The 23,621-nt window shown below is 46.1% G+C and overlaps 1 protein-coding gene across 1 annotated transcript in view; it reads right to left on the bottom strand.

The window, feature by feature from the left end:
* MTREX (Mtr4 exosome RNA helicase) overlaps positions 1 to 23,621 on the bottom strand; it is a 751,215-nt gene that overhangs the window by 348,198 nt on the left and 379,396 nt on the right. Inside the window, exons 12-13 of the mRNA XM_086960637.1 lie at positions 15,597 to 15,676; positions 44 to 154 (exon numbers count right to left, since the gene is read on the bottom strand). Of these exons, the coding sequence (XP_086816763.1) occupies positions 44 to 154; positions 15,597 to 15,676 (191 nt within the window). The remainder of the gene's footprint in view (positions 1 to 43; positions 155 to 15,596; positions 15,677 to 23,621) is intronic.

Raw genomic sequence — 23,621 nt, 5'->3', positions numbered from 1 at the left:
AGGCAGCACATCATGCTTGCCTTTCACTGAACAAAACAAATACCTTAATCAAACCTTCAGAAAAAAGGATTTCTATGGTCTCCTTAAGAATGGGAAGCAAACCTCCATGATGGATGCCGATTCCTCTTTTAAGGAGAGGGAGCACGTGTTCAACCTATTGGTAGAAAGAAAACGGATATTCCATTAACAATCAATTTACACAGACTTCATTGCACTTTTCGATGGTTCCCCCACATAACACCACTCAAAGAAAAACTCGTCATCCACATAAAAATACATTTATTAGACATCTAGAAAGCAATTGCTCCTCAAAGGTATAAGTGGGTAAATACACTTGTGCACATTAAATGTTATTTGGAAGCTGTTGAGAGAGGATGAGAGTAATGCATCCACTGCAATGCTGTGTGCATAACCAGGCTGGTCCACTCAGTCTTCCATAATTCAGAGTTTGACTAAATGAATGTCACTGAGCCGGATAATACTACCAGTTACGCTGCGTGTCTGGTGCATTCCAGTGCACTACACTGTAGTGTAGTATTTTTCATTGCAGTTTAAAGAATTCCTTGAGACCCTATCAACGTTCCAAAGAACATTTAAAAAAACACTAAAGGGGATTCACAATCAGAAAACCTGGCAAATACAATCTAAAGAGTACATGGTTCACACAAGTTTATAGATTGGCTATAGTTCATTGCCCATGTAACTTCTTTATTCCATATGTTTCAAAGAGTATCGGTGCAGTACTAATAAAGTTTCCCAGTAAATGCTGATTAATTTTGAATACCTGAATTTTGCATATTGAGAGCCTATCTTAAGAGAGCACAATCTTTAGGCTCTCCACATCACCACATGGAAAGCCTACAGGACAGCACTCATTAAAACTTAAAATGTGAATTCTAAAAGATCTCATTAATCTTTCGCAATTGTTTTATTCTGGATGAGTGAATGGCAGACGTCTGGGGCAATGGTAGAAACCTGCTCGCTTTGGTGATCATTTTGCATCTAGCAGTGGCGGTGCGTCCATTGGGGGCGTTGCCCCCCCCCCGCCCACACCTCCCTCGGCGTAGCTCTGAACTGAAGTAAACTCTCAGTTTACTTCAGTTCAAAACGCCGAGGGGCAATGCCTGTCAGTCAGCATGATCCAGGACCGCCCACCCCCTTCAGAGTCTGAAGGGGGTGGGCGGACCTGTGTCATGTTGACTGACAGTCATAAGGCATTGTCTGGGGAAGGCAGCAGCACACAGGCGCGCATGAGGGGTGGCCGAAGGCACGTTTTTCAGCCTTGCCCACGCATGCGCACTGGTGCCTGCCCATTGGAAGAGCGAAACCTCGCTCTCCTAATGGGCAAGCGGGCAGAAAGCAACTATGCCCGTGTCAATCCTGGCGCTGCTCCAGCGCCAGGATTGGCTGAGGACGGAGGGCAGGGTTTCCGCTCTACTAGTGAAGGCGCCAAGGTCCCAGGATGCGGCGCTGACGGACGGCGGTCAGGTAAATTACCCTTTCCTTTTTGTTAGAATATGGGATTAGTTTGGAGTTAAACGTTTTAGTATAACTGCAGCTGGGAGGAAAAACTGCCTGAGGAGGACACGCAGGCGCAGCTGACCTTTCCGTGACAGCCGCTGTTGTCACACTCTTGTGGAGTTTCGGAGGATATTCTCTGTGGGAGCTGAATGAGCTTGGAACATGCTTAATCCTGTTCTCAGTGTCAGGTCATGGAGCCAAGATTGCCTCTTTAGAACTACTTCACTTTCCTTCAGGGATTAAAAAACAGGCTGTTTGCGAAGAATGCCGAAGTAAACACTTCTCATGAACTGGCTTGCTTAATGATGTCCCCAGGATGCAGAGCATTGTGCTGGGCTGCGGTGTCCCCGGATGTAGAATATTGTGCGGGGCTGTGGCTCCGTGGTGTCCCCAGCATGGAGAGCATTATGCTAGGCTGTGACGATGTGGTGTCCCCAGGATGTAGAACATTCTGCTGGGTGTGGGGCTGGGGTGTCCCCAGGATAGAGAGCGTTGTGCTGGGCTGTGAGGTGCCCCCAGGGTAGAGAGTGTTCTGCTGGGCTGTGGCGCTGTAGTGTCCCAGGACGGAGAACTGTGTTTAAGTAAGAAACGTTTAGTGCAGTGGTATGGACATTGTGCCTAAGCCGCATAAATCATCCATATGTTTTGGCTACAAAACCACAAAATGTCTCGCAAACTGACCTGTGGCTATACAATGCTGTGCCAGCTGTGGCACTGGTTACTGCTACGTCAATTAGTGTCCCGGGTGAATATATGATGCTACTGTGAGAGGCTGTTCACTGAACAAAATGCAATTATAGTAGCGCTCAGCGCCATTGTTACACATGAAGCAGAACTCCTTAACATGTCCTACACCTGTCACTGGATGTACCTGTGCTGAGTGCTTCATGAGCGCCTTGCCTTCTGCAATTATCCTCTCATGGATGTGATGTGAAAGCTGTCAGTGGTCATATCCCATTCCCACCCATCTCAAAAATAACCCAGACATTGTCATCTTCCTCCTACCAGATGAAGTGATTACTTGAGACGAGTACCATCCACCCTGGCTTCTGTGATGATACTGTCACATCGAGGACAGCACAGACATACTGATGGGAGCTGTGGCTTCTTTAAGAGAGAAGCACTCATCAGCAGATGGCCTACATAGAGCAGGGACAGAGGGGCACTGCAGGATTAGAGTTGAGAAAGGTCACTTGTGTGACATCCAAGCCTCATGTATGTTCCTAAAGACTTTACAGTGTTCTTAATGGTGGCTTTTGATAAATTAAAGGTGATGCAGCACTGGTCAGGCTGGGGTATATTTTTAGCTCAATGACATCCCATAGAAAGTATTCAGGCCAAGGGTTGGCAACAACTGGCAGCAGGGATTTGTTTTAGGATTTCCCCCTCCCTACCCCCCACAAAGTGCATAGCCCGTGTTACTCTCACATTAATTTTTAAGTCTCCTTATTTCACACTAACAGTATCGCAGGAGAGATCACTCATATGCCTGCTTAAAGGAGAAGTACGTTTATAAATCCATTTAATGTGGATAGCAAAAAGGCATTACTTTGTAGTGTAGTTCCTAGTTTCCCACTAGGCCCTGCGCATTGGAATAACATAAACAGTAGTATCGACGTGGAACTGCGGATATTCCAGGCCTCCACTGACTATGCTAAACTTAATTGGGTTGTGTTACCAACTAGCTCAGAGGTCACTGGAAACTTTCTTCTCTGCATAGGAAGTGATCAGCTTCCTTGGCACAGACAAGAAGGGATTCAGCTTTCCAACAACCGTGCAACATGACAACTTTGCTCCTCAGATCAAGAGTCAATCTCTAGGGTCGTGTGAAACAATAGACATGTATTTCACTCAGTCAGTCTAGTGCAGTTTACTTTCACAATATGTAGAGAATAGAGAGACGGGCGTTTGTCAATAAAGGGTTAACATTTATTGAACAGTCTTTCTTCTCGTACAAGAGAAATGTATTGCCACAATTGCAATAATTGTTATTATAAAAAGTACGTACAGTAAGATAAGTATTGCGAAATAGAACTGTAAAAGCATTGATATGGTTTCTTAGCCATACAATGGTTTAAAAGTAATAAAACATATATACAGTCATATATACATTAGGCTAACATACTCAACTGGTGCTTCTAACTAAGCCTACCCCAGTGTGCCTGACCTAAGCCTAACACGTGAAAGGGGAGTAAGTAAGTAGCTTCAAGTTAAGTTGGTTTTGCCAAGGTTTGTTTCAAGAATTCTCGTCTAAGGGTTTAGTCAACACCATACCTCTGAATAGAATGATGGAGGATTGGTATCTCCTTCAGGGGTCTCTCTCGATATCCCAGTCACCCGCGAGGGTAAACCGGAAACGCCGTGGCTGGATTTCTCTGCACGAGAAAGGCAGCGGCTTCTCTTCAGCGCGTCGAGGAAGGAGGGGGGACAGCGTCCGCGGGCAGCTGGATCTGCTGGATGTCTTCGCAGAGGGACGGCTGTTCAGCTCCTTAAGCGTACTGCACCATAGTTCGCGCTTTAGCGGCGATAATGGTATCAGCAGCTTCACCACCACAGGATAGCAGGCTGCAGCGACAGAGTGCTAGATTTACCAACACGGGGTCGTGCAGGCAGCTGGCTTCAGTAGCTCGTACAACAGGCATTGCTTAAGGCAACGTTGGTAATATTTATACCCGACAGGTGCCGGGTTTGACGCAAGTTTGCTGGACATAAGACGTCAATTAAAGATGTCACTAGGAAGTGATAGTTATCAGTTGCTCATTAGAGTTCCATTACTAATCAAAACATAGCAAGCGGGGATTTCCAGGTTTGCTGAGTTTTTATCTTGTTGAAGAACTCGGAGTGTTATCTAGGAATATCAGATAGTGACTGCTGCTCTGTCATTGCACTAATTGGTCGCAAAGGAAGTGGCAGAGGGAACTATGCTGGAATGTGGCTCTGTTCGTGTGAGGCCAGAGATGACTTTTCAGAAAATCGCACTTGAACGGTTATGCCAATATAGGGAATAAATGGATTTATAGCAGAATAGGGGTATAAGGTCACAGTATCGATCAGGAACCTAGATAAACACGCAACAACTTTGAGAATGCCCATGTGTGCGCTTCGGTGGTCAGGGTACCATCTCTGTGCAGTTTTCACCATTGGCACACAGACTTTTTTCAGATATTACACAGCGCAGCGGCTTAATCAGCATCTGAATACTGATAGGCTGGGTTAGTTTAGCTCTCTGAGGATAGTCAGTGTGATTACAAAAATGGCGAGAAGGACCCCGCAAACCCACCTTATGGCAGTCAGACTCACTCACTAGGCTCACTCGCCACCGAGCACTCACCTCAAACTTTTACGCCCCACTACTTTCAAATGTCACCAGCCACCACTGCATCTAGGGTGCGGCAAGGGGTGTTTAACTGATCTTAGGAGGCAACAAAGAATATAATTAAAGATTTTTTAGTTAGATGGTTTGACCGCAATACACCAATGAGCTTGAGTAAGCCAAGCAGTTTAATGCTATTCTCGTCTCCGCTGTCACCCAGTGGTTGGGAAATGTTTTCAGAGTCTCTGACTAAATTATGCTGTGGCACTTCATTCCAAACGCAAGCATCTTAGCATATTTTTCTGGAATGCACAATGCACTGAGTTCACGGACTTTCTTCTGTAACTGGAAGCAGGCCTTTCTGATCTCAGTTAACCTGAAGAAGACACGAGTTTCTTACAATATTAGTGCAGATGAAACTGCAATTGTGAATGATCAAACAGGTCTTGGTTATTATATTAGCACTGAGTGCTATATGATTTATATTTGTATGCACTCCGAGTCAGTTAACAAGATGTGCACGCAAAATCATTTGGTCGTACACACAGGTAATGGGGGTATATTCTTGCAAAAATGCATGTGAATGTGACATTTTACACCCACCAAATGGAACACAGGAAGATCAGCAGTTCCATGCTCAGTAAAAGGCCTTATTGAATGGCTAAAGCATCCCTGTATCCTCTTTCCTCATTCAGTGTCTAGGTCACCTTCTACCAACTTAAGGAATATCAGCAAAATAGTGTCCTGAAACAACCACACGTCCATCTTGTGCAAAAGGCCAGGCCTGGGCATCCAAAATGTATCCCAAAGGTGTCCATTACTCTGGCTCACTCACACAAACCATGCACGCGCCAAGAAGGCTACAGACAAACTTGCCTAAACTTAGGATTTTTGCACTAAGACTTGGGTAAGTGTGCAGAAGTGGAACTTTGTGTGAGTGGGCCTCCACTCTAGGACAGTTTTTTTAAATCCGTTTACAGCTATGTATTCATAAAGCACTGTAAACTTCCACCAATGCTCAATTCGCTAAACCTATGAAAGGAAAAGTAGTCTGTCAGTGAGGATATGCTCAGTGTATCCTTCCAGTTCATAGGACAGGGCAAGGAGTCTGTGTACACACCGGATCAGCAAGACACCAGAACCAAAATCAAAAACCAGAACACCAGATACATGCAATGGGATACTCTGGTTAGGGGAACACGTTGGTACTCCATGCCATGGATATTCCCGTCCCGCCAGCATAGAAAAAGTAAAGTTGTTGAAGAAAAAGTGTGTAGATTCAGGACTGGTGTGGTTGTCAGGCCCAGCAGAACATTGCAAATGCATCAGCAGGATTGTTCCAAGTTGGAGGAATGGTGGCACTTTTTCTGCAGGTCAGGCAGAGAAAGCCTGGAAAAGGAAGCTCACTATTTTTGGGATACGTAATAGGGTCAGAAGGTTAATTCACCCAGAAAAATGGGGGGGGAAGTAGAGCTCCAGAGGAAGTAGCTAAACCCGATGGGCTTATATTTGGGTAAATCGTAGTGCGCGCAGGAAGGGAAGTTGCAGTACTCCGCTTCTAGTACAAAGTAACAGAGGGTTATAAAAGAATTTCTGCTTTGGGCAAAAAAAAAAAAATCAAAGCACTGCAGGATACTGTGGGAAGCCACACATTATTTTACAGGTTATACTTCAGAACAGGCTGAAAATAATCAAATACTCCGGAGTGCATAGTGTAATGTGGGTCTAGTTTGAATACTGCAGCACGCAGGATTTTTGTAAAAGACTGGCTGTATAAACAAATAAGAAGTAATGGAGTACTGAATACTATGAAAGTTATAGGATCGATACCCCACATCCTAATCCATTAGGAGTGCAGTCAATAAACGTAAGACGATATGATGCAATCGCATGCTCAACATTTGAGTAACTATTCAGCAAGTAACAAAATTATGATGAACAGTACTGTCAAAAATTCATTGAGAGCTGTGGTTACAGTTAATAACTTGAACCCATTCTGAAACACACAATTTCAATGTGTTGTGGTTCAAATAAATATTCCCTGCAGATATTCATATACTAGTCTCCCCTAGGAGTCAGTGACAATGCACTCAGTTTTTTAGCACCGTCGAACAGTGAGAAGAATATACGGAAAGAAAAAGCCAGTTTGTGTATAAAGCACTGTCTCGAAAGCGGATTCGGAGACAGGAAACGGTAGTAAGGGGGCGGAATATTATGAACCTTGACGGGTCTCTTCAGCTGTCCCAAAAAAACATTAACAAATTTTTCTTACACAGCTGTACGCCAATCAGTATGAGGGGTTGGACCATTCTCTAGATGTCTTCCTTAATGAAATTCTAGTGTCCAGATATCTTCCTTAATGTACAAATACTTAAAATCATTGCAATATCTCTTTCAAGATCATGGCAAGCGCAATGGATAATAGGCTGCTGATAAATTACTAAAAAGACCTACATCGTAGTAACAATTAAAAACAGAAGTTTGAATAAGGATAAAGTCTCTCTGCCCCAGTATTTAAGATGCTAGCTTTACCTCCAGTGTACAGACCAATACTAAGGCCTGGGCCCATTGCCTAAAGTTAGTGGGTTTTTAATCCCTGAACTGCTGGATTCTGGCTCCAGTCTGTGTTCAGGCTAGTCCGAGATAGCCGGACCTGGGTAAAGAGCATTAAATTGAGAAACTTTTAGCGTCTAATATATTGGCTTTGCCTCCAGTATGTATTCGAGGCTTGGCTTCTCCTCGTAGCGCATGGTATCGTAGCCTGCTCAACTGTTCAACTGTGCTCATTAGCGCTGCAATATCGAGATAGCTGCTGCCTGATATATAATTTGCGCTGCATCGCTAGAATAATGGAAATTAATTTTTGCATATAGTCATTGATGTTAAGTTTTTGACCGCATCGCCTGCATTTAGCATTTTGAGACGCTAGCACTGGCCAGATCTCTGCTTGCTTCGGCTGTGCCCCGCTTTAGCTTATTATTTGCATCCATTTTGTTGTTGTGACCTCTCCCGTAGCTCCACCCCGCTACCGCCTCCCAGCTGACCCTCCCTCCCACGGATAGAAGTCTCGCCCCATCCTAACTAGCGCTGTGACCATCTGGGCTTGCCCCGAGACGGTCGCTCCACCACGCTCCCTGAGACAGTGCTTCTCCTCGTAGCGCCTGGTATTGTAGCCTGCTCAACTGTTCAACTGTGCTCATTGGCGCTGCAGTATCGAGATAGCTGCTTCCTGATATATAATTTGCGCTGCATCGCTAGAATAGTGGAAATTACTTTTTGCATATAGTCATTGATGCATCGCCTGCATTTAGCATTTTGTGACGCTAGCACTGGCCAGATCTCTGCTTGCTTCGGCTGTGCCCCGCTTTCGCTTAATATTTGCATCCATTTTGTTGTTGTGACCTCTCCCGTAGCTCCACCCCGCTACCGCCTCCCAGCTGACCCTCCCTCGCCCCTCCCCTTCCACTATCCATTTATGACAGCTTCATTTGCGCGCAGCGGTTGCGCCCCAAAGGTGCGCCAAAGGTAAGCCCGTCTACGCCCGTCCGCGCCTGGACCGCGCCCAGCGCCAGACCCCCTGGTCCCCGCCTTACCCGCTTCATGTATGATGCCGGCACCCTCCTCGCCCTTAACCCCGGACACACACCACAATGCTACGAAGCTGCCCCGGGACGTACCCACGGTCCCTTCGCCTGCCGCTCCTACAAATTTACCAGCGATAAGACCAACCCCACATCCACTAACCCCAAACACAGCTCCGACTCTAACCATCTGAAGTGCATCCTGTTGAACACCCGCTCGGTCCACAGACACGCCACTGAACTCTGGGATCTACTCGACACTACATCACCGGACGTCGCCTTCCTTACTGACACATGGATAAACGCATCATCAATACCCGACATCGCCATTGCCATCCCGAACAATTACAAGATCATCCGGAAAGAGCGCCCCGTCCAAACAGGAGGAGGCATCGCCATCGTCCACAAGAACACTATCAAAATCACGACCAGCTCCGAAGATAACCTTACAACCGCCGAACACCTCCACTTCCAGATCCACACCGACCCTAGGACCACACTCAGAGGCACCCTCATCGACAGGCCTCCAGGAACCCGTAAACAATTCAGCGAAGACATCACTGACTTCATCAGTCCACATGCCCTCGCCTCCGAGAACTACATTCTACTAGGAGACCTCAACTTCCACCTGGAAAAGAAAAACGACAGCAACACCACCACCCTTCTTGACATCCTGGCCAATCTCGGCCTCAAACAACTTGTTGACACCCCCACCCATGTAGCCGGACACACGCTCAACGCTATCTTCACCTCCAGCAAACACATCTCCTTCAATCATACCACAGCTCTCCATTGGACGGAACAAAAAATGTGTTCACTTCAGCTACAAAACCACCTCGACCCACAACCCCCCACAAGCTATCCCCCGGAGAAAATGGAACAAAATCACCACCGACCAACTCCTCACATCGCTCAACCAGACCCCACCCAGCCCTCTCATCGGACCCAAACCAAGCCGCCACCAAACTCAAACAATGGATCACTCACAGCGCTGACGAACTAGCACCCTTAAAAAACCATCACACCAAACAAGACAACAAAAAAGCCCCCTGGTTCAACGATGACCTTAAGAAATCCAAGAAGCTATGCCGTACTCTCGAGAAAACATGGAGAAAAAACCCAACCACCGACAACATGACCACCTTCAAGTCAGCCACCCGCAAACACCACCAGCTGATTCGATCCACCAAGAAATCAGCATTCAAGAATCGACAACAACGCCCATAACAGCAAGGAACTATTCAACATCGTCAAAGAATTCACCAACCCCACCGCCGCCTCAAACGACATCACTCCCTCCCAAGACCTCTGCGATTCGTTATCCTCCTTCTACAACAAAATTGCCGACATACATAACAGCTTTGAAAACAGTTCCAACGAACAATCCTCTCCACCCGCCTCAGAACCTAAACCGCCCTCCAACAACCTCATCGCCTGGAACCCAATCACCACTGAAGACACCATCCGCCTAATGAATTCCATCCACTCTGGCTCGCCAACCGACCAATGTCCACACCACATCTACAACAAAGCAGACTCCATCATCGCACCCCATCTCCGTGATGTCATCAACTGCTCCTTCAACTCTGCCACCTTCCCAGAAAGTTGGAAGCATGCCAAAGTCAGCGCCCTCCTGAAGAAACCCACAGCAGACCCCTCTGAACTTAAAAACTACCGCCCCATAGCCCTCCTCCCTTTCCCGGCCAAAGTAATTGAGAAAGCCGTCAATTGCCAACTCGCCGCCTTCCTCGAATCCAACAACTCCCTTGATCCCTCACAATCCGGCTTTCGAGCCAAACACAGCACCGAAACCGCCCTGATCGCAGCTACAGACGACATCCGAACACTACTGGACAATGGAGAAACAGTGGCCCTCATTCTACTCGACCTCTCCGCCGCCTTCGACACTGTCTGTCACAGCACCCTCATACAACGCCTCAGCAACATCGGCATAAAAGGTAAAGCCTTGGACTGGATCATCTCGTTCCTCGCCGGAAGAACCCAGAGAGTCCGCCTCCCCCCATTCAAATCAAAGGCCACCAAAGTCATCTGCGGTGTTCCACAAGGATCATCACTCAGTCCCACCCTCTTCAACGTTTACATGAGTCCACTCGCTTCCATCGCGCGCCAACACAACCTCAATATCATCTCCTACGCTGACGACACCCAGCTGATCCTTTCCCTCACCAAAGACCCCAACACCGCCAAAACCAATCTTCACGAAGGCATGAAAGAAGTAGCCATATGGATGAAAAACAGCCGCCTAAAACTTAACTCAGACAAAACAGAAGTGCTCATCCTAGGATCATCCCCCTCTGCCTGGGACGACTCATGGTGGCCTTCGGATCTAGGCTCCGCACCCATACCCACAGACCACGCTCGTAACCTAGGCTTCATCCTAGACTCCTCCCTCTCGATGACCAGACAAGTCAATGCCGTCTCATCCTCCTGCTTCAACGTACTTCGTATGCTCAAAAAAATGTTCCATTGGATCCCCACCGAGACAAGGAAGACTGTCACCCACCAACTGGTTACGAGTCGACTAGACTACGGAAACACCCTCTACGCCGGAATCACAGACAAATTACAGAAAAAACTCCAACGCATCCAAAACGCATCGGCGAGACTCATTTTGGACATCCCTCCCCAAGATCACATTACCGGCCACCTGAAAGACCTCCTCTGGCTTCCCGTCAACAAGAGAATAACATTCATTCTCCTCACCCACGCACACAAGGACCTCTACAAACTAGGACCGAATGCCTCAACACTCGACTATCCTTCTACACACCCACCCGTCAACTAAGATCCTCCAATCAAGGCCTCGCCGCAGTCCCGCGCATGCAAAGATCCACCATGGGAGGCAGATCCTTCTCCTACTTGGCGGCCAAGACCTGGAACTCACTCCCCACTCACCTCCGCCTTACACAGAACCACATCTCCTTCAGAAAAGAACTTAAAACCTGGCTATTCGATAAAAAAGTAACCTCCTCCCCAAGCGCCATGAGACCCTCTGGGTGAGTAGTGCGCTATACAAATTCTCTAACTTGAACTTGAACTTATCAGTGCAATATTTTCTCTTGCAATTTATTGGGTGCATGATATCCACAGACTGCATTGAGCGGTTTACCACTAGTTGGAGAATCAAGGCTCAGGCCCAAGTAATGTGCAAAATTGTATACACCCTTAACTTAAAATAAAGAGGTAACTATTGAGTCTAGTCATTAAAAAAGCATTAGAGTCTTAGGATACTCGATTCACCTCTGTCCCTATGGGCGAACGCGTTAGCTTATCTAATCTATTAAGCTATCTATTAAGTTATCTATTTTGGCCCATATAAAATGGAGAACTTTACAGTCATTGGTTTTTAGCAACATTTTGGAAGTTCAGAGTCTAACTCGACGGTGTAGGTGCTAATGCGGTTTTCATAAATTTTAAAAATCAAGTCACTATTTGTGATGAGTGTACTCTCTGGCACGCTTGCACAGCATCTCAGCTGGTCCTGATAATTAAGGGTGCGCCATATCGTCCGCAACCAGAATTTTCTTAAAGGGAGAACCGTTTCACAGAAGCAAAGAATATTTATCAGAGATTCTTCTTTTGCCCAGAAAAGGCATAGTTGTTGGTGTCATCAGGGAACTTTCAACCATACTGATAGGTTTTCAAAGGGATTAGTTCGAATCGAAGACTCCAACTGTTTTTTCATGGCCTTGCCAAAAGGCAATAAGAGGTAGGTAGGCAGAGCCCCAGTTCGTACAGTATTATAGCCCAGTTGCCATGTGTCAGCTTCTTTACGGCTTGTGCATCTTGTTTTCTCGAAATAAATGTTGCTTGTTTAGTCAGCATTTTTTAGGTTAGGGGCACTGGAAAGGCTACTTGACCAAATCTCTTGTGCCTACAATACATCCAATAAGAAGTTTAGGTACTTAGGCCAGCTTGTCAAGGGGTTGCTTACTACATCCCAGATTTTAGCATGCTATTTTTCACCTGCTTGGCTTTGAGGCAGGATGCTAGGAACTTCTCCTTCAATATGAAGAGAGGCAACATTCTTGTTGGATTTGGGCATGCAATGTACAGTTTGACAGGAAGAATACCCTTCTAGACCAGGTGGACTGTGCCCTGCCCGGCCAATTGGCCATTTTTTCCCTGAATGTCATTGCTCCATAGGCGATGGTAGGTAGTATTTTGCAGCCCGGCACCTTTAGAAGCAGCCATAGGCCAGGATTTCCCATTGATTTCTGTAACCTGCGAAATGGCCATTCCACATTAGCATACCAGGATGTACAGGAGATTGGGCATCCCATTACTTTGCAAGAAGTGAAGGACACTATCTTGCTGTTGGCCTGAGCGTGCCAACTGCTCCCTCTTGAATTCTATATGAGCCAATTTGCACCCAGGCTGGTCTCGCTTTTCAACAAGGCATTTGAACATGGGATTCTTCCCCATACGTCCCAAAGGCACCAGACGAGTCACTCTTTAAACCAGGGAAAAATACAGAGAACATGCTGGCGTACCGTACCCTTTCCATATTAAACATCAATCAAGTTATTCGGCAAAATCTTACCCATTAGACTAATGCCCCACATGCCACATCTTGTCCATACCAGCCAAAACTGTGTTAATTCCAGATAGCAATACTTCACGCAACATACAGAAACTATTCAGGATAGCGGAGTCAGCATTCATGACATGGCCCGACGAGACTGTCACGTCAGACAACAGGGAAAAGGCATTGGACTCCCTCAGTTGGAGATACATTCACAAAGTACAGGTCCGATCTGGCCATTAATGAATCAAGGTCCTATATTGCCGATCAACAGCGCCCATGCACACTAGCTGAGTGAACTTGGAACAGTATCAAGTATGCTGGTGAAATAGGCAGTGGGGGTGTCCTATCCCCTCTCTTGTTTGCCCTGGCAATCAATCGGCTTGCAGCACGTCTACGGGTGATCGGCGGTGCCTGTGGAATTCCGAACAGTGCATTATATGACACTGTTTTGTTGTATAATAGCAACCTATTGGTATATATGCGAGAAGTGGGTATCAACATTTAAGGTATCATAGAGAACTTGAGGCTTTTGGCGATATATCTGGCCAGGAGGTGAACTGCAACAAAACTAGCACTTCAGTATGGCATACTAACACAACTATTCTTCCCAAATGGGGGGCCTCCATTTTTAAGTATCTGGGGGCACAGGTCTACAACACCCATACTGATGTAATGGACAACAATATAAGCTAGGTATTGAAATCACTAAAATATAGCGTGGTCTACAATGCTACCTCGTCTCCTTTACTAATACATTAAGGGCCAGACGTACGACCAATTTTAGCATGCGCAAACGGCTTAGCGACCCGTTTGAGCATGATCATGCTAAAATTGGTTTGCCCATGTACCAACACAACTTTGCGACTTGCAAAAAAGTGTTTAGAGACTCGCTATTTGGAAAGGGTGCTCCCTTCCAAATAGCGACTATCTAACCCATGTATGAATGTTATGCAACCGAAATTGCGGTCGCAAAACACTCGCAAATTACTACCCTCTTCAATATGGTTGCAATTTGGAAGGGTTGCCCACGGGACCCCTTCCACTTTATGACGGTCTAAAAATATTTTTAAGGGCAGGCAGTGGTCCCAGGGACCACTACCCGCCCGTAAAAAAGTAAACAAATCATTTTTTTTTAAATGTAATGCATCCTGTTTTCCTTTAAGGAAATCGGGCTGCATTTTTTTTTTTAAATTGCTTCGTTAAAAGCAGTCCCAGAAATGGTGGTCTGCTGAACCTAGCAGGCCCCCATACCTGGGAGGGCCTGTCATTCCCAATGGGCTCGCAAATTGCGAGAGGCTCAATATTAATGAGCCTCGCAATTTGCGCCCCCATTGGGAATCGCAAACAGTGTTAAACACACAGTTGTACATGGCAAATTGCGACTCGCAAAAGTGTTAACATTTTCGAGGCGCAATATTGTTGCTCGTACATCAGGCCCTAATTTACCTAGTCCACAAAGCACTTTAAAGGGGCCCCGATTTCAACTGTTATTTGGCCGTCTAACTCCAATGACTCATAATGGTTGGCATATCAAAATATGGGTAAGTTCGGAGTGACCCACAGAAAGAGGTGCTACACTGCCGACCCATTGGATGCTGTGCCCATCCAGACTCAGGGCTACCACTTCTCGCCTCACACAAGTGGCGTAATACAGCCACTGGAAGATTCAACACGTTAGAATGGCACATGTCCTGTGCTCCTGAAATACCACTCCTTCAGCTCTTAACCCAGACGGCAAGGAACAACACTACAGTCACCAGGGGGCGAGGGGGTGGGAACAGGCTTGTCTCGCCACAGAGGAGGATCTTTTTGAGAATGGCTCTGTGATTCAGTTTGAATCGCTACTTAGTACAACAGAGCTCCAACCATGTTCTTGCTTTTGCTCCCACAGATCATTCTTAGCGCTGATTAACTCCATAAGCCGCACAGTTTTATGCAGACTCTCAACATGGGTACAGGCCACAAACTCATTACATGATAATATAGATACTTACTGACCTTATATACCTCTCTCTTAAGAAAGATGAAACTTCTTGCATAACCTAGGAAGGCTTCTTGTAACTCTAAATTGCAACAAATACAATATCAGGCACACAGAGATTACATGTCTCCTCGGGGTCAATAGGCCACTGTCAAATGGAGTGGCGCTGCCCTCAATGCCATGCAGAAAAAGCAGATTTCTATTATATGTTGTGGGCTTGTCCTATGGTTACTCAGTTCCGACAAGATGTCCAGAGCTCTTTGACAAACGCCAATAAAAATATATTTTAGAAATATATACTAGATAGTTCATGTGATCTACCTACCAACTTTTTGACTGTATGTCTGTTTGGTGCTCTTCTCATTTCAAAACAGCAATATTAATTTCAGAATATTAAGGAAGACATGATAGCATCAGGTTTCTATGTTCAAGGACACTTTAAGAATAAGCATTCTCCAAACTCCCCTTACCTACGATTCAACTATTAAGGAACATTGCTAAATATTATGAGTCAACAAGCACAAAGTATAGTGGTGTATGTGGAAGAGACATAACTATCACACAAAAACCTCTAAAGAGATAAGGATTTAACATCCAATCAACTATAATCTGCTAAATGCACTTTAAAAAACCATAAGCAGCAAGACTCACCTGGGGTAGCTTCTTGTCTTCATCGTTTAGGCAGTCAATTGCGTTGTTAAATACCTCTTCAACCATTTTCTTTTCCTCATCTGAAATAACAAGGGCACAACTGAGAGGTCAGTGTTTACAGTGGAGATAGACAGATGATACTCCTGTTACAACCAAACTGGCATTGAGCAAGACACTGACACCCGATCATTAACATCCAGACTAGCATTTTAGGACACAGTTAAAAATGAAAAACTTACTGTTTGAAAAAGATCTATTTCCTTCAAACAGTATTATGCAGACATTCAAATAGTTTACTAGGTTAAGATTTTCTGTACTGTACATACACAGAACAAGATATTTCATATCTTCTGAAAAAAGCAATTAGGAAGTCAGCACAATCGTAAAAAGAACATTTCAATAAAAAGCATTATTGAGGAAAAACAGTTTTGTGATGGCAGAGTGCTCCTGTCAATGTAAAAATTGATTCCAGGGGATCGGTTCAATGTCATCAGTCTAAGGCACTGACGCATTTGAAACTTCTGCAGGCCTAGGTGCAGTGTTCTATACTGCTCTGCCTCCGAGGTGCTCCAAATGATAAAACTGAACTGCCCAGTCCCAGAGATCTTTCGTGAGTGGTGGCATCAGCAGAGCTATTACCTAGCGAATCGACACGGACTTCAATGATAACTGCTAACACTAAATACAATTACTCTTATCCACCATCTCACTTTGGACAGTGGAAAAACAGGGGTTTCTTAGTTCACTGCAGTATGCTTAAAAACTTCAGGACACGGTTTTTGTCCACGCCCACAATCCTGCGCCATGTCCCAAACCCAATGATCGCAGACAGTCTACTGGGGCGCATGGGCACAAGGTTCGGCGTTTAGCAACACACTGTGGCAACTACCTGCTAGGCACCTCCTTTAACCATGAACAGCAGAAACTTGACAGTACCAAGTAAAAATTGTCAGTGGGCATGCCCAATGGTTTGCTTTCCAATATGCCCTTTGTATCCACTGGGCAGATCCTATGGCTATGTCTACTAAGCACGAGGCAGAACAAATAGCTTTCAGCCTTATCTTGAGGTCCACGAACGGACATGGACTTAGGACAGTACAGTCAATTCTCTCTCATCCAGACTTAACGATGTGATCCAAATACTACCTTTTAGAGATCCTCCTTTAATTTCATACACTCATTCATCAGACCATAATGAAACTTTTCAAGATCAAACTTACGTGGACACAGCTAAGTGCACGTTTGTCTTACAGTGCTAGAGTAACAAGCAATCACAAATGTCTTCTATAGCTGTATGAAATAACAGTAAGTCACTGTAACGCCTGGTATTTGGAAAGTACACCAGCCTGTACACAGTGGGTACGGGTTTATACTTGTACCCACACAGAGTTCTGGTTATTTGAAAGGTTGGAATAAGAGTGTAGGAAAAAACGTACGTTTTCTGCAGATTCTTCCTAAACCGGTTGCTAAAATATAGCCTTCATTTCCTGGAACTTTTTCAGCCCTCTGGAAACTGCTCAATCCACCCTGTAAAGTGGCCTCCCTCCACGACAGAGAACCCAGGTAAAGATTTCCACAGAAATGTATGAAAGGCTGTTCATATTAAAGACCTTTAGCAGTTCACTTTCAGCCAGATTCATCAATGTCAAATTCTGCGATTTCTAAATTGCGAGAAAAAGCGTATTGCAATTTAGAAATCGCAAAACAGCATTCATGAATATTTGCGAGAAAAAAATGCGATTCGCAATCGGTGATTGCGAGTCCCCAGAAATCGGTAAATAATCGCAGAATCGGCCGATACCCATGTTGAAATTGCGATCTCGCAATTACCGAAATCGCAAATTGCGATCTCACTAACTGCGAGATCGCAAAAACGGGAAGTCGCATCCTGAGCACAGTGATGACATCACAACCAGGAAGTAGGCAGGTTCCACCCTCACTCAGCAGTGAGAGGCTTAAGTACAAGGAGCAGTGTCAGAGCTCCCCTCCAGTGTGCCTACAGGAGTAAAGCAGGAGACACCACAGTGGCAATCATGTCACAGGATGCAGCAGGTGGATCTACCAGTGGGAGAAAGCGGAAAATAACATTTTCTGAGCAATAGCTCGAATACTTAATAGAAGGAGTATCAAAGGACCACAATCTGCTTTTTGGCAAAGACTCCCGAAGGGTGCCTGAGGCTGACAAAAGGCGCATATGGTTGCGCATTCGCGCTAAAGTGAACTCCGTGGGGGTGACCCAGCGCTCCGTGGACTAGCTCAATAAGCGATGGTATGACCTTAGAGGGCGGGCAAAGGAAAAGATTGCGGAGAGGCTGGGGGAGCATGTGGTGACAGGTGGAGGGGAGCCCACTGTCCCACCGAACACACCACTGGAGGACCGAGTGGAGGACACCATCAATCCACAGGCCTGCGTGGGTGTGATCCAGCTTGACTCCTCCCGACCCACCCAAGACACACCAGGTAAGTGCCATGCGACTGCGACCCCCTGTCCCCTAACAATGTCCATGACTCCAGTGCATCCCATATCAAACCCCAGTCATGCAGCCAAAGCACACCACTAAAGCGCTATTGCATTGTGGGACATGTAGTCTAACCACAATTACCATCCTGCACCATTAAGCCAGACATGTTCAGTGAGAGTCAATTCTGCAGCGAGTCAGGGAATGGTAGTCTGCATGCATGTAGCAAGCCTAAATGTGTAAGAAACATGCCACTAATCAACGTCCGCTTTACATCACAGGTGGCGCTGATGTCCCCAGCACAGCCAGCGAGGCCCTGGTAATTGAGGACATCACGGAGGACACAGAGGGAGACACACATCAATCCCCACAGCCGGACCATCAGGGCAAGCTGCCGCACCAGCGGTCAACCCACCACCTGCCCCTGTGGCCAGTGCCACCCCTGTGCCAACAGGCGCTGCTGTACCACCGCGCGTCACACAACCACCAGTGGGGCCTGCAACACCAGCAGCAGTTTGCCAACCAACCCGCCGCCCTGCGGCTGTGAGGAGCCAGACAAGCGGACTGGTGAGGGAGCAGCGCAACAACACTTCCCGCGTTGGCAGGGGCCGAAACGTGCGTCCAGGTGGGCTCTCCATTGAGCGCAAAATGCTACATGTGCACCAAACCCAGGCCCGTCATCTTGCGGCCATCCACTCCAACTGGACAAGACCGCCCGTAATGTAGCACACATGTCAGACCGTATGGACAGGATGACAGGAGCTCTGGAGGCCAACACACAGGCCATGTTCAGCCAGCGGGATCTGAATCGCCGCAGACACCGCCAACTGCTGACCCGCCTGTCAGCGTACACGCGGTCCAACTATATAATTAGGAACGCCACCTCCCAGCTCTCGCGACGCTCCCTGGCCATGCAGGTCCAAATGGTCCAGTGCTGCCAGGACATCGCGAGAGCCCTGGAGCAGGTGTCAACAGCCGTGCAGGGCATGCAGGCTACCGGCCATGCCCAGGCAGGGGGGGCTGACGACACCAGTGAGGCTACATCAAGCAATAGCAGCCAGTTCGTTCCACCGGTTGTAGCACCCCGCCGCAGCAGCAGGCCCTCTGCTGCCTCACAGCAAAATCAGGAGGACGTTGAGAGGAGGTCAGGGGCAACTACCTGGAGGCGCCACTGAATTGTTGAACATTAGCATGAGGGTACATGCTGCCGCTACACGCATGCCCTACAGACAAACAGACATATGACGCAATATGTAATTCATGTACCAGTTAGCAGAGTGCCCAGTTTATTGTGCAGTAACAACTACAAAAATTCTGACTAACTTAATCTGACTCATGTCATTATTTATGTTGTCATGCATGAGTTGAGTAATGGGTGTGGGGAGTGGGTGCACTAGAACTAGTTCATGCAGATTTGGTTGCGGCGCCTGTGTCCTTCTGCAGGATTCTCACCGCGTGCGTGACGCACATGTGCAGGTGGTCGATTGTCCCCTTCCGACTCACTGCCAGAGATGTCTACAGGTATCCTGCGCTTGGTAGCAATGTTGTGGAGGTTAGCACACACGGCCACGATGCCGCAGCAGACCTTTGGCTCGTATTTAATGGCCCCACCAGTCTTGTGCAGGATTGCGGAATCTGCTCTTCAAAAGGCCAAATATCCTCTCAATGCAATTTCTTGTGCGTATGTGTGCTGCATTGTAACGCCGTTGCTGTGGTGTTGCAGGGTTGAGATATGGTGTGAGGAGGTACTCACGGAGAGCGTAGCCGCTGTCACCTGAATGATAGGAGCAGAGGGTGAGTGCCTGTGCTGCGCAGCTACATTATCACAGTGTAATATTGTGGGGCATGTGCACTTACCCAGTAGGTGTCCTTCACCAAAGTCTCCCCTGGCCAGTCGTGTGTGAACGCCACTGTGCCGGAATATGAAGGAGTCATATGTGCTCCCCGGGTACTGTGCCACTATGTCTGTGATGATTGTCTTTGCATTGCACACCATCTGGATATTCAGGGAGTGGTAGGACTTGCGGTTGCGATACATGTATTCCATTTGTGCTGGTAGGCAGATGTGGATGTGGGTACAGTCAATGCATCCTATTATATGTGGGAATTGTGCTACATTGCAAAATTGCAGCTTGGTGTCATTCAAGTCCTGTTGGCTGGTGGGGAATGACATGTAGTGGTGTAGGCGGGTCAGCATGGCCTCCAGGAAACTCCTTAGGCAGCAGGACATGGTGGGCTGGGATATCCCCCCTGCAACAGCGACTATACCCTGGAAGGTTCCGGAGTCCAGTAGGTGCAGGCTGCACAATACCTGCACATGGGTGGGAACGGCATTGGTCCTCCTTGTTGGGTGCTGCAGGAGGGGGTCTAGGTCCCTGATCAGCTTGATGATCATTGCCCCCTTTAGGCGGGACTTGGCGTAGATTTGCTCCCAGGTTTGGCCCAGTAGGGTGACCCGCTGACGGAATATCCGCTCCTGGATACGACGTCTGTTCCGTGCTGCTCGCTGTAGCCTTCGCCGCCTGACCACCATGTAGAGTCCTGGCATTGTGAGAGTCCTCAGGCTCCAGCTGCATGTCCTTAAGTGTGCTTGGTCAGGCCTGCACCTGTTGGTAGTTTGCTTAAGTTTTTTTCAAATATATATATTTTTTTTTTTTACTGGTTACCACCTGGTTTGGGTTCTCCTTAAATTGCGCGTCGCTAAAAGCGAATTTCGGGTTTTTCGCAACCTGCGATTTTTTATGAATGCCGATTGCGATTATTTTGCGAGTTCGCTAATGTTTTCGCAGAATCCATGGTTTCTCGCTATTTCAGAATCGCAAATGGGCTTATTCCAGGATTCTGCGAATTTATTTGCAAACTCGCTAATTTTTTTTGCTATTTCGCTATTTAGCTTTTTTCCCTATCATGAATTGCTTTCATTGAAATTGCGATCGGAATTGCTAATTCGCAGCTATTGCGATCGCAATTTGGCTTCATGAATCTAGCTGTTTGTTCGGCTTTGATCAGCAGGGCAAGCCTCACCACCAGGAATCATAGATGGTCAGTGTTACTTCAAATAACCAAGTCATGGTAATGTATCTAATAAATGCTTTGGGCATTATCAATTTCGAGACTGATTTATTTCGTCTCTCTACTATACATAATAGATACAAAAGATATGGAATGGCACACTGTTGGGAAAGATTTATACATCTAGAAGTCTTATGTAGGGATGTTTCAGCACCCCTGTTGTATACTCTGTGCACCTCGGAGCCCGGTGCCTAAGGGTCAAACATTAGATTTTTTTTTATCTAGACATTAGATCTCTTTTCAGCTGCAATATGTGTATGACGCGCTTTTGCTAGACACCACCAAAATAGGTTTGAAAAATCCATTTTAACTCCAAACACATAATTGGAAGTATGACTGGGAGTTCAATTAGGCAAAGACAAATGTGTTTTCTTTTTACAGACAGAATAGCATGTCAAAAAATAGGTTTTTTAAAGACATAGGGTTCAGCAAGTGACCACATACTGCTATCTGTGAGTGTGGTTTAATTGGAGAGGATATTTAAGAAACATCGTTCAGCCCTGAATTACCATTTAACCATGCCTTTAATATCAAGAACTCCAAATTAAATCCAGTGGCAGTGATTCGAGTCACATTTCTACTTGCACTAATTTATGGGGAAATGTTTTGGCAGAAAATGCACTAGCTTTTTCGATCTTGCTCATTGCAAATTGTTTTGTTCTATCTTTAATTTGCCCCACTCAAACCCGACTGTGCTTGGAAGACAACCGTAAAAAACACAGCACTGTGCATGAAAGTACATTATTGCTTAAGTGCAAAATATGGACAATCTAGGAGACAAATATTTTAAAGTAATATTTCATTCATTGCTTTTAAGAATTTCTAAAATTAAGGATCTCTGCATTCAGCTTTGAGGCTGATTAAGTAGAAACATCCTTAATGAACAAATAGTGCACTTAGTTGTAAGTTATGGAAAATTAAATGAACTCTCAATCCTTATTCGGTCTCTGCCAAAGTGACTCATGTTTCTCAGTGCAAGTTACCTACAAATCTCATTGGCAGAACTGAGATGCAACCCAGTGAAGCATCAAAATCTGCATATTATGTGGAAAGTAGGACAAGTCAATGATTCACATTCTCTGCATATGTTTAGCACTGGAAGGAGACCACGAATGTCTTCCTAGAAATAAGTGGTGCCAACTTGTGTTGCACTCACAAGGAAGCAGTTACCTGCACTCTAATGGGGGATAACTTACAGCTCAGTGGATGGGGGGCAGGAGGGATGGAGGACACAGGCATAAAGTTACAATTGTTACAATCCACTGTGGCGAACCACAGTGACTAACCATTTTCGCTCCTGTTTATTAGGTCCGAGTCTTGACAATCTTTATTTGGGAGAGCCATGAATTATGAACCAGTTGGAGCTTTTATGGTACACTGTCTAAGTATTTGGCTAACACACATCAGTCATGTTTAAGAGATAACAATCGTATGCAAATGACTTACCTAGGGCATTGGGGAATCTCGGTACAGTCACGAACAGCATACTGGACAGCAAGATGCAAAATCACTAGAGAGCTACTATGAAAATGGCAACCAATGTACACATCATGTGTCCGATCTCTACGGCATGACAAAGGACCACTAAGGAAGGCTAAATGCTGGTTTGCATTTAGTGCTCAGATACCTTCTGAATGTGCGATGCTGCTTAACCACATGCGCGCTGTGCTCATTCTCCTGGAATGCTGACTTTTTAAAAAACCCATTGTTCATGACGAGCTGGGCTCGTCATCAGTGTTTGAGGAGGCTACACCATGACGAGCCCAGCTCGTCATCAGCCTCGAAGGGGTTAAAATACACCAAGGCTGTAATATCTCCAGAACTCGCCAGACAACATAGTGGGGCAGGGTGGCACTGTCTATATGCATAGCCTGCTATTCTCAGTCTGAAAAGCCCCAAGTGTAAGCCACACGTCTATCATGCCTGGTGTCTGAGTAAAAGAAACTGCAAAGAGTGACGAGGAACACTGATATTATACTGAGCCCTGTCTCAATGTTATTAATACTCATACGAGTCAATGCAGAGATGAAACGAATGATCACATACATCGTGAGTGATTGAGACCCGATCAATCTGTGCACAATATGCGGGAGGCCGTCTAACGAGTTTGGGAACATGCTACCACAAGCACAAGTGCAAATCTGGATTGTGAGGATACCAGTGACCCAGTAAAAAAAATACACTTATCACGTCTCAATCACTTGCGGAGTATGTGATCATTCCTTCACTCACCCCGTGGAATCCCACAAAGATAGTGCGTGCACTGGTCGCATTATTTATAGTAGCTCTCTCTAGTGATTGTGCATGTTACTTTTAAAAGAGGTGTTCCTTTGGAGATTGTTTGACGGTTTGTACAGGTACTTCCCAGTACCCTAGTCATCTGCATACAGTTGGGGGGAGGAGGAGGGGAGGGGGTCACAAACAAGACAGTTGCAAGTTGACCGAATATTTAGACTTACTCTTGCCTTGATTCGAGGTGCTTTAGACAGAGAAC

Source organism: Lissotriton vulgaris, chromosome 3_1 (genome assembly GCF_964263255.1).
Source record: "Lissotriton vulgaris chromosome 3_1, aLisVul1.2, whole genome shotgun sequence".
Taxonomy (NCBI): domain Eukaryota; kingdom Metazoa; phylum Chordata; class Amphibia; order Caudata; family Salamandridae; genus Lissotriton; species Lissotriton vulgaris.
The sequence above is the reverse complement of the archived record's forward strand: the minus strand, read 5'-3'. Positions and strand labels throughout refer to the sequence as shown.